Source organism: Pogona vitticeps, chromosome 2, assembly GCF_051106095.1.
Source record: "Pogona vitticeps strain Pit_001003342236 chromosome 2, PviZW2.1, whole genome shotgun sequence".
In the NCBI taxonomy this organism is placed as follows: Eukaryota; Metazoa; Chordata; class Lepidosauria; order Squamata; family Agamidae; genus Pogona; species Pogona vitticeps.
In genome coordinates this window covers 239,919,397-239,934,675 of record NC_135784.1, presented here as the reverse complement: position 1 = coordinate 239,934,675, position 15,279 = coordinate 239,919,397, and the positions used below count along the sequence as shown (strand labels likewise).

Below are 15,279 nucleotides of genomic sequence, written 5' to 3'. Positions count from 1 at the left end.
AGTGTTTACCTTTGAATTTTGTACTGAAAGATGGGTTTGGTAGTTGTGAAGGAAAATAACAGTAGATAATAGCATGTTTTTAAGAGTCATTTAAAGACTTGGCTCTTTAGGCAGGCCTTCCTTCCAGTCAACACCTGATTCTCTTTTCTCTTTAGTTCTCTTTTTCCTCCATCTTTATTTATTTATTTATTCTATTTATATCCCGCCTATCTGGTCATTGCGACCAGTGGAACTTTTAAATTTATTGATTTAATCATGTTATTGTTTTTATGATATATTTTGATAGTTATAATGATGATTTTATATGATTATATTTATGATGTTTTATGACTGTTTGTAAGCCATCCCGAGTAGACTCTGTTTAGAGGGGCAGGGTAGAAGTCAAATAATAAATAAATAAATAAAATAAAAATACTCTGGGAGGCAGTGAAAGACAGGAGGGCCTGACGTGCTCTGGTCCATGGGGTCACAAAGAGTCGGACACGACTTAACAACTAAACAACAACAATTGCATAATTATTACATTTGATAATGCCATAAGAAACTTTACAGTGGTGCCCCGCATAGCGACGTTAATCCGTTCCAGATTAATCGTCGCTATGTGGAAACATCGCTAAACGGAACGGAAAACCCCATAGAAATGCATTAAACTGAGTTTAATGCGTTCCTATACGGCCCTAAACTCACCGTTCTGCGATGTTCCTCCATAGCGCCGCCATTTTCGCTGCCCTCGGTAAGCGAGGGCAGCAGAAATGGTTGCGGCGGCCATTTTGGAACTGCCGATCAGCTGTGTGAAAATGGGGCCTTTGGGAGACCAAAGCCCCCATTTTTACACAGCCGGAGTGGTCGCGGCGAAAATGCCGCGAAAACACACACACACACACACACACACACACACACACACACACACACACACACAAACCACAAACATAACCCCCCACCCTCCAAAACCCACACAGAAATTTTTTTAAAAAGGACTTACCGTCCGAAGCCTCCCGGCGCTCTGCTGGCTCCGTGCGGCGGGGGGCAAGCGACCAGGGCCCCGGCCTGCTCTAGCCGTCCGGCCCTCCGCTGGTTCTGTGTGACCGGGGGCGAGCGGCCAGGGCCTCGGCCTGCTCTAGCCACGCGGCCCTCCGCTGCCTTTGGAGCTTTCAAAGGGCTTCCTCCAATGTTGGGGAAAGCCCTTTGAAACCTCTGAAGGCACCGATCGTGGCGGCGAGGACCCCCAGGGAGGTCTCCCATGGTGGCATGCAAGCCCTGGGAGACCTCCCTGGGGGTCCCCACCGCCACAATGGGTGGCTTCGGAGCTATCTGAAGCCAAAAAGGCAGTGAGAAAATGCGGGAAGTTCGAACTTCCCGCGTTTTCTCCCTACCTTTTTGGCTTCAGAAGCAAGCCGGGGAATCCTTGCAAACAATGCTGGGTCCCCCTCACGCTGGGATGAGCTCATCCCAGCCCGAAGAGGACCCATGGTTGCTTGCAAGGATTCCCCCCCTTGCTTCTGAAGCCAAAAAGGCACGGAGAAAGTGCATTTCTCCCTACCTTTTTGGCTTCAGAAGCAAGCTGGGGAATCCTTGCAAAAAAACGCTGGGTCCCCCTCGCGCTGGGATGAGCTCATCCCAGCGCGAAGAGGACTCAATTTTGCTTGCAAGGAGGGAGACGATTCCTCTCTCTGGCCATGGGCTTGCTTCTCCTTTGGAAAAGCAAGCCAGCCAGGCAGGGAGGAATCGTCTCCCTCCTTGCAAGCAAGGAGCAAATGTCGGCCGGCCGGCGCTTCAGAGCGGCCGCAGGAGAGACCTCGCCCGCGGCTGCTCCGACGCGCCCGCCCTGAAAATGCCGGCCGGCCGGCGCTTCAGAGCAGCCGCGGGAGAGACCTCGCCTGCGGCCGCTCCGATGCACTCACTGGGGGCCTATGGGGAAAAATCGCAAAGCGATTTTTCCCCATAGGAAACATCGGTATGCGATCGCATTTGCGATCGCCAAATCCGCATCGGTATGCGGATTCTTCGTTAAACGGGGCGCTCGTTGTGCGAGGCACCACTGTATATGGGTGTCCATCAAGTGTATAAATTTTATATCAGTTGTTTCTGTTAAGGGAGTGTGCGTCTGTGACTTTATCTTGTCTCTCGCAGAGTAAAGCGCAGATAAACGCACACAACAGCTTCTTCTTTTCAGCAGTGTATTTACAAAATATATACAGGATATACATACATACAGCACTTCAGTATTCAGTATTCAAACCGGCAGCATGACATGCAGACATCAGTACACAGGAGAAGAGGAAGACTGTACAGAGTTCATTTCTTAAATACAATTCTGGCATCAGTCTGGTCCAATCCCGTCTAAGGTGACTTCATGCACACAGGTGTGGCAATCTTCATATTGCATTGAATTGCATCAGCCAGGGATGAAGGAATGACGTCATCTCAATCTTGTTCTGCACACACAAATATTATGTTCAGGCTATATAAAAATTATATACCTTAACACTCCTCCTAATTTTTAAATTGCCTGAACCCATTACACATTCCCAATGCATCTATACACTTTTCATGCTTTTGAGCACACAACGATTTAGTCAATATGTCTGCAATATTTTCTTCAGTCTTACAATATTCTAATTCAATTAGTTTTCCTTTTACAGCTTCCCTTACGTTATGATATTTTATATCAACATGTTTGCTCCTGTTTTTTACTCTATCTGTTTTGGCCATTTGTATACAAGTGGTATTATCTTCCATTACTTTTATTGCATTATCTGTTTTACACTTTAAGTCTTTTGTTAATTGTTTGTACCAGATTAATTCAGAGCATAAATCTGACAAAGCAGCAAACTCTGCTTCAGAAGTTGAGATTGCTACAGAATTTTGCTTTCGTGATTTCCAACCAACTATATTACTTCCAAATTTTATGACAAATCCAGTCATAGATTTTCTGTCTTTTTCATCGTTAGCCCAGTCACTATCCACATAAGCTGACAGTTTTAAATTTTTTGATGGTTGCAAAGTTAAACGATAATTATATGTTCCCTTTAGGTATCATCATAATGTATAAACCTTTTCTGTGTAAAACCTTGTGCAACCAACCTTGCTTTATATCTGTAGTCTCCGTCATTTTGCAATTTTCTTTTGAACACCCACTTACTACCTATTACCTTATGCTCTGGTGGTAGTTTGGTTTCAGTGAACACGTGATGTTCCTTCATGGAATTCATCTCCTCCTCCATGGCCTCTAACCACTTATTCTTCTCATAATCAGGAAGCTTCAAAACATCTTTATAATTTCTGGGCTCAATATAAACATTATACACTGTAATACCATTCACTCCAAATCTACTGGGTGGCACACCCTTATTTGCCCTCTGGGACCTCCTGGGACCATGTGAATTTGTGTGTGTTTCTATCTGACTACTAGTGTGTGCTTCCTCCTCTTCGTGTCCTTCCTCATCACTACCTTCTTTTTCTTCTTCTTCTTCATCATCTGTAGTAGCTCCTCCTTCTTCATCATCAGCACAGGACTCCATGCCTTGCTTAAGTGTTCCTGTCTGTCTTAATTGACTTTTTCTTTCGTGTAGAGGGATGTATAACTGTGAGTTTGCATGTACTTGGTCCCAGTTTTCCCCTTCATTAAAACTGGCTGACCTAGAGATTATCACACTTCTATCCCCATCAAAAAACCGGTATGCCTTTGAATTGGGTTCATACCCTACAAATGTCATTTTTCTTGTTTTATTTTTACCTTTTCTTCTGAGTTGTTTCGGGATATGCACCCAAGCCGTGCATCCAAACACCCTCAAATATTTTAAACATGGTTTCTTACCGTATAACAAGAAATATGGTGTGTCATCTATCGAGGAAGAATAAATTCTGTTAACCAAAAAGTTAGAGGTTAGTATCGCTTCACTCCACAGACCGTGACGCAACCCAGAGTCTGCCAACAATGCATTTTTCATCTCTTGCAACACTCTGTTGCGTCTCTCAGCAACACCATTCTGAAATGGGCTATATGGGCTCATTTTTCTATGTCTAATTCCCAGACTTTCTAACCATCTCTGAAACCTAGTGTTTGTAAACTCCGTACCTCTATCCGTTTGCAACTGCGCCACCTTGTGGTCAAATCTCCTCTCTACTGAAAATAACCATTTTCTAAATGTATCAAATACTTCTGTTTTAGATCTTAGTGTATAACAATAAGAAAACCTTGTAAAATCATCCACTAGAATCATTGCATATTTCGCTCCTCCTAATGATGGAGGAAATGGTCCCATTAAATCTGCATGAACTAATTCAAATGGCCTGGTTGTGACTCTGTCACTTTTCTTCCCTTTTGGGGCCACATTTGTCTTGCTACTTTTACAGACATTACAGTCCAAGTAATTTTTGCATTCCTTTATGTTTACATCCCTGACAAAATGTTCAATTTTCTGTAATGATCTAAAATTTACATGACCCAGCCTCCTATGCAGTAAATGTATACAGTTATCATGTTGTGGTTTGTTTGTATGTATCACATGTGCACTTTCATGTGTCTGGCTCTTTAACATGTACAAATTATTTTCTTGCTTCACTTTTGCAACTATTTTACCATTTTTCTTAATTATACACTCCTGTTTCTCAAAAGTGACAGTGAACCCTTGCTCAGCCAACGCTGATACACTTATTATATTAAACGACAATTCAGGAGCGTAAAATACCCCACTTATCTCAGTATTCAACGAAGGAATGTAAACAGTTCCTTGTCCTTCGACGGCCGTCTCTTGTGAATTTGCCATCATCACACTTCTGAGGCTGGTTTCATCTAAAAGACAAAAGAGATCCCTATTATTAGTCAAATGCACTACAGCCCCCGAGTCAATCAGCCACTCCATTGTGTGGCTGCCGGGAACCTTGTCCCTCGTTCCTCTGGTAACCAAGGAGACCGGCCTCATGTCGTTTCTTTGTTGAAACCGTTTGGAGACCTTCTTCCTGCCTTCTCTGTTGCTTGGAGGACTTCCGCTTTTGTCACAGTTCCGTTGCAGGTGATTGGTGGATCCGCAGAGGAAACAGGCTTTCGTCATCATCACTCTTCCTCTTTGTTCTCCGTCCGCCCGCCTCCTGGGCACGCTGCCATCAGAGTATCTCTGTCTCTCGTGGTCAGCATGCACGTGGCTTGCCTTTTTGTTCAGCATTCTCTGTTTTAAATGCTGTTCCTCCTGGAGAATTCTGTTTGTCACATATTCTTCTGAAAGCTCTGTTTCTGGCATGCTTTCCAAACTTGTTACTAGCATGGAGTAATCGTCATTCAGAGAACTTAGCAAAATATAAACGCGCTGTTCCTGAGGGAAGACAACATTCATTAATTGCAGTTGATTAAACATGTCCTTCATATTTTTTAAGTGTTCCGAAGCACATTCATCCTGTTTCATCCTGCATTGGAACAACCTCCTGGTAAGAGAAATCTTTGTGCCTGTCGTCTCCCTCTGATAAATGCCTTTTAGTTTATCCCAGACTGCTTTTGCTGTTGTCAGTCCTTGAATGTGGGTCAGAAGGGAATCTTCAATGGCCAAAATGATCGTGGCTAGAGCTCTCTCATGCTCTGCCTCTTCCTCCTCACTGGGCTGCACTGGGGGGGCTGTAACGTAGCGAAACAGAGATTCCTTTCTCAACAACATCTCCGCTTTAATTGCCCACGTTCTATAATTATTTTCATTCAGTCTATTTATGGCCAGGCCACCTATATTTCCTCCTGTGCTGTATGCCATCCTTGCAGCTCTCTGTATCCTTCCCTTCCCCGGGTTTACAGACGAACTGGTTTCACTATCACTGCTGCTTAGGCTCTCCTCCTCTTTCATTTACTCATTTACTCACGTTTGCAGCGCAGCGGAACGTTGCTGGGCGCATAACCTCTGTTAAGGGAGTGTGCGTCTGTGACTTTATCTTGTCTCTCGCAGAGTAAAGCGCAGATAAACGCACACAACAGCTTCTTCTTTTCAGCAGTGTATTTACAAAATATATACAGGATATACATACATACAGCACTTCAGTATTCAGTATTCAAACCGGCAGCATGACATGCAGACATCAGTACACAGGAGAAGAGGAAGACTGTACAGAGTTCATTTCTTAAATACAATTCTGGCATCAGTCTGGTCCAATCCCGTCTAAGGTGACTTCATGCACACAGGTGTGGCAATCTTCATATTGCATTGAATTGCATCAGCCAGGGATGAAGGAATGACGTCATCTCAATCTTGTTCTGCACACACACATATTATGTTCAGGCTATATAAAAATTATATACCTTAACAGTTTCTCTCTGTATTCTTGTTCTGTAGTGTTCTTTTCTAGAATAGCAAGTTCATATCTTGTGAAGAGTGTCCTGATAGAGTGAAGTGGTTTGAGACAGGTTACTCTGTATTGCAGTTTCTGATGTCTGATTTATGTCCATTGATTCTTTTGCATAGAGATCGCCAACAGTGTCCTTCTATATATAGGCTAAACACAACAATCTCTATCCAAAAGAATCAATGGACATAAATCAGACAGTCCTTAAGAAGTAGTCTTGTGTTAAAAACAAAAACAGAAGAGTTGATATGGTATATATGGGTTGCTACATGTTGAAAGCAACTTGGAAAGTGCAGGGAATGTTGTCCCTAAGAGAAAGCATGAAGTTATAAAGAAACAGATTTGTTTGCACAAGGACTTCTCCAGACATCAGAAATAAAGAAAATGCTCTAGCTGGATCTAGCTGCATATCCTAAGCTAGTCACACTTCTATAGATTTCTGCCACACATCTCCTTTTGTCTGTGGATTGAGGTAGATGGGATGCGGCTGGCTTTGTGGCTTTCACATTCTACCAGCCACTTCTCCTCCCTCGTCCAAAAATGACTTTTTTTTAAAAAAAAAATGCACGGGTGGGGAGGAAATGCTACATATCTTATACTTTCCTCCTAGAACTTTTCCAATTTGTCTTCTGTTTTTCCAACTCATTTTTGGAAATTAGCCCATTTCTGGAGGTCATTTCTGTGTCTTTAGTCCCTTGTAGCCATAAATAAATAGGTAAAAATGATGGTTTGAGGATGGTGACTGGATAAAATAAGGGGAAAGGGGGAGAAGAGTGGAGGTGGGTGAAGTGAGGTGGAGAAGATAGGCAGAAGAGGGAGTGTGATCATTGCAATGGAGATATCAAGGCACTTACATCTCAGAAGACCTCTCATGGAATATAAATGCCAACATGCTAGTGAAGAAGGCACAGAAGAGGCTGTATTTCCTGAGAATTCTCGGGAAGTTAAATTTATCACAGCATTTACTTCTGTCCTAATATCGTAGCACCATTGAGAGTGTCCTAACCTATGGCATTCTGGCATGGTTTGGGAGTAGCTCTGTAGCGGACAAAAAAGCTCTACAGAGAACCATTAAAATTGCCCAGAATATCATCGGACTCCAGCTACCAACCCTGGATGACATCTTCACATCCCACTGTCTGAGGAAGTCACACAGCATCCTGAGAGATTCTTCCCATCCTGCTTATAACTTTTTTGAACTGTTGCCGTCTGGCAGAAGATATAGAACAATTAAGACTCGGACCACACGTTTTCTGAATAGTTTTTATCCCAGAGCTATAATTGCACTTAATAATGAGCTTAAAGTAGTGAATAGTTAGTTGGACTGTGTTACTTGGCCTGCGGTGTAGATGTTTGTATTTTTAGTGGGGACTATTAGTGAGTGGGGAGTGTTGGGGGATTTTTTAGTGGGTGGGGAGTGTTTGGGGAATTTTATGTGCGTGCCTGTGTCTGGTCTCTGGGTGTCTGTGAATTTCATTGTATGGGTATACTGTATATATACTTACAATGACAATAAAAAAAATTAAAAAAAATTAAAAATAAAAAAATAAGGAGCAGTTCTGGGTTTCAGTGAACTGTTGTACCAGGTTGACCCAGTAAATCCCAGTCTATCCAGCAGAAATACCCTCCTCAAATGTGACAATAATATTAATTGTTCACCATCAAGTAAATTCTGATTTATGGCAGCCTTCCTGTGGTTTTCTAGTTATAAAGTTATCAGAGGTGATTTACCAGTTATTCCTTGTAGTGATTTCTGGAACCCTACAGCTTTGTCCAGGGTCACACAGACAGCAGGGCATGAAACGCTCTCCACCAACATGCTTTGAGTGATCTCGGCTGGCCCTTCTTCTGGGAGGTAAAATGGGGATTTAAAGTCCTGGCTCCACAGCCACTTGCTCCAGCCCAATGAGCTGTGTCACACATCATCTTTAAAACATGCTGTTCTCCACTGTTGATCTAAATAGTTGTTTTAGGGTACAAGATTTACAAAATGGGGAACAAGATTTACATTAAATTGACAAATGATGTGACTCCAGTGTTGAACATCCAGTATCATGTCAGATGTATGCCATTGGTTTGAGTACAAATACAGACATGAGCGCATTTACCTATATGGATACAAACACTATTTAAAGTTTCTTATTACCAAATTACCAAACTTCCTTCTGGAGTTGCTTACTGTTCTTTTTGATATGTATGCTTGAGAATAAAAAACATCTGTTTAAAAATCTATTTTTATAGGTATTCAGCTGCCGAAAGAAGATGACATTTCCATACCTATGGTATCCAATTCTCCTGCCAAGGAGGCAGATGATAGCTCAGATCTTTCTCTTGAGGAGGAAGAAAAAATCAAGGAGGATCCTTTAACCATCTCAGAATTGGTATACAACCCAAGCACCAGCTTGCTCCCCACTCCTGTTAATGATGAGGAGATTGATCTGCTCTTTCAAACCTCTCCAAGGCCAGAGAATGGGAAAGAAGACGCTGATTCGTTTGAGGAACTGGAGGCAGATGAAAATGCGTTTCTGGTTGCAGAGGAAGAGGAGCTGAAAGAAGCTCGGAAAGCACTTCGGTGGAGCTATGACTTTCTGGTGGGCAACTTGAAGGTCAATGCTATTATGAAAAGTTTTTCCAGACTTCTTTTTGTTGGGTTTGGAATTTTGCTGCTAGTTTTCCCTCTTCTTCTTGTGCTCTTGGAGTCAGACCTTGATATCTCCTTCCTCCATGATATCCGCCAGACACCAGAGTTTCAGCAGTTTCATGTGGAATATTACTGCCCTTTCAGACAGTGGGTGGCCTGCAAAATAGACTTTGTTAGCCATTTGTTTGGCAGCTCTTAAACACTACAAATATGTGATACAACTAAGGGCTATATTCAAAATGAGTGAATTTTCAGTCAGTGCTGGGGTACTCATAAACACCCAGAAGGCCATAAATGAGTAGTTTTTCATTTTCACTCCATATTAGACTTCCAAATTCTCCAAGTTTCTTTTTGAATTGTTGATTTAGCTACATGGTGGCCTTTCAATAACCAAAAAGTAATTTTATTTTTTTCCTGCTTCTTAGTTTTTATGAGTGACTGAACAGAACTGAAATGTGTTGCCTGTAGCATTATAAGCCATTGTGTGCTAAATTTAAGCATTAGCAACAGAAAGAAGGTGATGCTTTTGAATATACTCCTTAGTAAAACAATCTCTACTAACCAATGCCTATACAAAGCAACAAAGATTGCTGGAATTTTCTTTCTTGGTTTGGTTTTTCATTTTTAAAAATATTTTTATCTGTTTACAAGATTTTGGTAAATTTTTAGCAAAAATAACTTCTAAAGATATTTAGGTGTACAGATTAATAAAATAAATGCACAAGGGCATGTCATGAATTTTTAAAATGTTTTAGCAATTTTTAAAAAAATAAAATTGAAGAAAAAAGTTCTTAGAGATCAGCACAAGAGGATGAGAAGATGGGAAATGGGCAGAATATGCTAGATGGAGTTAAATTTACATTTAAATGAATATGGTTCTGAGCACCAGGCTACATGTTGGAAAGAAACATGAGATTGCCTTGAATGTTAACACAAAGGTAAATCGCAAGTAGAAAATCAAGGCCAGAAAGAAATGGTTAAACCTTTTTCTTACCACCACTTTGCAGTCACCCTAACAACAATTTTCTTATTATTTCTCTTTTCCTTTCTTAGTTGTATTGGAAAACAACCAGGAGAGGAGATTTGTAGGGGAAAATCAGTAGGCATAGAAATGTTCAACCCCTCCATCCTAGCTGTTGATCGTACTCTGCAAGTTCCACGTGTCCCTACATTCATGTTAGTTGGATCAGTGGTGGCCAATATAATGTGTCGTTCTGCCTTGGCAGTTTTAGAGGTGTGGGGAGGTTTGCCACTTCAGTTACTGGTAAGGAAGGGTCTTTGCAAGGCAGTGCAAGTACAGTTTTGTAAGAGGTTAGGGAATTTTGGATTAACTGTAGATTATTGTACATAACATAGAAATGTGAATATTTAATAAACAGTCTAGGTAGCCCTACTTAAATACATAGAAGTTAAAAATACAGTGGTCTCTAAAAATAGAGAAAAAGTCCATGAAAAACTATCCTGTCCCCCAGATCCCATGTATTTGACAATAATGTCTTAGTTCCTGATGCTATTTGTTACTGTTTCACCATGAAAAACCCCAGAGTCAGCATTTCAGGCATTATTATTTCTTGTGCATGCTATCTCTCTGGCTTAATATAACTGACAATGGATGCACATGATTGTTTCTTAAATGTGTCCCTATGACAGTGGTGTGTGGTTAACTGTGTTGTCATGATGTGTTGGGGATTTTGTGCCTGTGCAGCTCCAAGTACTTCTAAGAGGCTATAAATGCATAAAATCTCGTGTGTATAGAGAAGATCAAGAAGTCCCATTGTCGTTTTCAAATACAAAATTGGGAGGGGGAGGCACCAATTTTATTTTGTATTCTGCAGTTTGAATTCCCTGACACAACCTCTCCATATCCTCCTCATTTAACTGTATCAGTCACTGTAGGCATGCTCCTACAGTGCATTTCTATACATTTCTTTTCAGATGTTAATTCCAATTGAGGTAAATGGGAACTACTCCCAGCTAAATATGTTTGCAGTTGCAGCTTTATCTGAACTCAGATAAACCTCCCTATGTACGTTTTGCTTGTCTAGGAAAAAAAACTATTAGCACCATGATTATATTTATTATTTCTGTGAAATTAACCAGCATTGAAGGCATTTTTTAATCATTTACTCTCATAACAACTCGTACATTTGAGTTTGTAATGTTGCTGTGAATCACCTAAGGTAGTGGTTCCCAACCTTGGGCCCCCAGATGTTCCTGGACTACAACTCCCAGAAATCCTGGTCAGCACAGCTAGGGGTGAAGGCTTCTGGGAGTTTTAGTCCAAGAACTTCTGACAACTCAAGGTTGGGAACCACTGACCTAAGCAACTGAGGCTGCACTTGAACAGGTGTGGTGTTGTAGTGTGCAGAGTGATGGGATGTAAAGTGGGGAGTTTTAAGTTCTAGTTCTTGTTGAGAGAGGAAATCCATCATGATACCTAATGCCAGTCACAGTCTAACCTATCTCACAGCATTGTTGGAATGAAGAAATGGAGTGGAAAGGAATCGTGTATGTATTGCCCTGAGCACACTGTGATTAATATATAATGCCTGTAATCCAGTAGTAAGTCACAATTAGAGCAGGCCTATTGAACCAGTGGGGATTTGGTGAGTCAACTACTTCATAAGTTCTACTGATTCAGTAGGCTTGCTCTAGTTGTGACTTAACTGCTGTCTCCCAGCCATTGTGTTACATCCACAATCAAGATAATCTTCAGCATGTTAAAGTAAACACAGAGCTCAATCCTAGGTTAGTTAAACATAATTATCTTTTGTTTATTCCTGTATAGTATAACTCCCATGTGCTTAACTGTTATACATCAGACAGTGCCTGTAATTTACAATGTGCTCTGTATGGGAAACGTTTAGCCCCTGATTCAGAACTCTGTGGGAGCCGTCACATATGCACAGATGTGCTGGATCAAGGTGCAAATACCTATTTTTCTGCTTTTCACATAGTTTGGAAAGTTCTAATGATTTCCCTTTGTTTGTCCTTACATTTCTGGAACATAATGCTAAAGCAATGTTGTTGTGTTTTTTGTTTTTTAGAATAAGCCTCTGTAGCAGTAATTCTGTGAACTGTTTTTCTGTGTCTCATAAGGATCATGTATGACTTTACCTTCAAACACTTATCTTTAACCTCCCAACTTTCCTAAATCATTGTTCTGTGCAAATGATTGCTGATCACTTGTTTGGTGCAGATGTAACACTTTTGCAATTTCTATCAGAATTCTGTTCATTGGAACAAGAATCTGACGAGATTTCTGATTTCTAAAAGTGATCTGGATTTCAGGGTCTTTGACTATAGAAACAGGCAATATAGACTTTGCAGATGGATTAAAATTAAATCAAGGCTTTGTTCTGAATCCTACTGGTGTATAAATAATTTACTAAACCCACTAATTGCAAACAATTGGGTCCTGGGTTCTAAAATGTAGTCTTGTCCATATCACGGAGAGCCAGAATCATGGGAAGTATTTGTTAAGTATGATTTAATCTGACCAGGGCAAGGTCGTGAATGGAACAGATTACCTCAGAGAATGGACTGTGTAATAAGGATACATGTAGTGTTAAATGCAAGTGCATGCACACGATCACCTAGATTTACATACACCTTCCTAAACTTTTGTGGAACTTGAAAGCAAGGGTGAGATGTGTGAGGCTTTTCATACGTTGGAGTGCAACTCCCTCAGCCTTAGCTTGCACCACCAATGGAGAGGAATGATGAGAGTTGCTGATCAATGACACAGGGAAGTTCACATCACTGCCCCTTGCTCTACTGTGAACATTATGAGTGCCTATTAAGAGGTACCTCCTAGAGAAAAGATAGAAATGAAAAAAGGATGGGGAGAAGTGTATATATAATCTATGGTGTGTACTGCATAGATTGGAATAAAGGCTTGTCTCTAGCATTGGAAGAATCAGAAGAGGCCATAGGTACAGTATTGTGTATTTCTGTCTGTGCTTGGAATATATTGTAAAATGTTATGTACTTGAAATCTATTCGTGACTTGTCTAATATTTATAAACGCAACTCTGGGAAGAATTAAATAAGGTTTATTTCACAGAAATACAACCACACACATACACACAAATCAAGAAGGAAATTGTAAACTTGAGCCTTATCTTTGCAAAGTGAATTTCACATTTCTATGTCAACATATTGTTTGTTTTCTATGTTAATATGACAGGACTCCCTAATAAAAATGATTGAGAAAAGCTACTTTGCAGTGGCACACATATTTGACAATAAAGTCATTAAGTACAGCAGCTTGGGTTATTACTGCTAGGGTCATAAGCATCACATTTCATTGGAACGACTTAATCACACAGCCCTAAACCTGATGTGTCAGCATATAGTTTATTGTATTAGAAGTACTGGCAGTCATAACAGCACATCATTATGGAACGTGATGGTGTGGAGGCTCTATGGGTTGAAAGTATATAGGAAAACAAAATGCAAATATTTAAAATAAGAGAAATCTGTGCATATGGAAAGTAAACAGCAGCCAAGTTATTCACACTAATTACATAATAGTTCACCTGTGTCTTGAGGTGCCTTATGTGTGAGAAATTCACTTTATACATCCCTCCCTCTAAACCTTAGCATCACTATCCACAATCAGAATCTAGAGAAATAGATCAGACCTCATCCAAGATCATCCATTGGCTTCACAGCTGAATGGGGAATCTGAACCAAAGGAATAATAAATAACTAGCATAAGAATACTTATTTTTATAAGGATGCTATTGGCTGCTTATAATCTCTTTGTTACAATGTCCAAGTTCACTTTTGGCCTGCCTTTCAGCACACTGTTGGTTGGATAAGAGATGGACATTGGCACTATTAGAGAAATGTATCTATAACCTGAGATTCCTACACGGCAGCAACATTGGTTTGGTTTCATTGTTTTTGCCGAGGAAGCTTTTCCTTATAGTGCTTTGTGGAATCCACATACCTCGACCTGTGCTCCCTGGTGTCCAAACAACAACCACCCCCAAATCTCTGTGACAAACCAACAGGTTCAAGAAGTCCTGCTATAACCACTCGGTTACACTACCCTGTTGATTCTGGAGTAGGTGAGCTGTTTGGTTTCAGTATCTCCCAACACTCTAGTCTAGTGATGGTGAACCTTTTTGAGCCCAAGTGCCCAAACTGCAACACAAAACCAACTTATTTCTTTCAAAGTGCCAACACTGCAATAAAACCTGAATACTGAGGCACTATCACTGTATCTTAAGCAAAAATGATGAAACTGAGGCTGTCCTACTTGGGCACATCCTGAGAAAGGAATATTCTCTGGGGATGGGGGAGACATTAATGCTGGGAAAGGTGGAAGGCAACAGGAAAAGAGAAGGCCCAAACGAGATGGACGAATTCCCTAAAGAAACCACAGGCTTGAGTTTACAAGAGCTGAGCAGGGCAATTGAGGACAGGGCATTTTGGAGATCACTCATTCATAGAGTCACCATACGTCAGAGGCAACCTGACAGCACACAACAGTAACAAAAGCATCTTACAGTATATTACAGTCTTTCTTAGGACAGAACACCTCAGTTTGTTGGGCAATCTGTTTATTGAATTTAGTGTGAACCTGGAAATTAGAATGTAAGCTTCTGTTAGTTTACACTCTAAAAGTCTTTTCTTTGATTCCATGTGTTGGTCTGTTCGTTCACTTATTTCATTACTAAAACATCTAATAACCGAAGCTTTGGGCAGCTTGCAAGAGTTGAGCAGAGCAGTCAAGGATAGGACATTAACAAAGCTTTGATTCCATATTTATTTATTTATTTATTTGTTTGTTTATTTATTTATTTATTTATTTATTTGATTTATATCCTGCCCATCTGGTCTGGTTGACCACTCTGAGCGGCAATATTGACAGGGCTTGAGATGGATACATAATAACCTCAAATTTACCCTATCCATTTTGTCAAATATAACTTTTAATTTGGCTAATTATTCATTAAATAAATGCAGAACTAACAAATATTATTTAGCTAATTAATTATGGATCACTCTTAACTCTCCAGTATATATTATTGAAATAGCAGGGTTGCTTAAAACTTTGAATTATTTTTCTGTAGTCTGTAAAAGTCCAAATATATATATAAAAAAAGCACAGAAGGACAGTAAAACAGGAAATATAAAATTAATTATATTCTACAAAATGAAAAAAGGGAGTCAGGACGAGGAGGAAGAAGCTAAGTTCCAGGAGTCTCTGCTTCACATCTTGTGCAGGAACAAGGAGGCAGAAGAGGGGTTGTTGTCCCGATGAAGATAGTAGAGATCCCAGGATGGGCATCTGTGTCGAAGTG

At 40.6% G+C, this 15,279-nt stretch overlaps 1 protein-coding gene across 3 annotated transcripts in view; it reads left to right on the top strand.

Annotated features, from left to right (window-relative positions):
• FRMD3 (FERM domain containing 3) overlaps positions 1–13,179 on the top strand; it is a 157,486-nt gene extending 144,307 nt beyond the window's left edge. For all 3 annotated transcript variants that reach the window (XM_072992260.2, XM_072992261.2, XM_072992263.2), the window contains one exon: positions 8,563–13,179. In XM_072992260.2, the coding sequence (XP_072848361.2) occupies positions 8,563–9,161 (599 nt within the window). In that variant the 3' untranslated portion in view covers positions 9,162–13,179. The remainder of the gene's footprint in view (positions 1–8,562) is intronic.
• Positions 13,180–15,279: the final 2,100 nt, after the last annotated feature.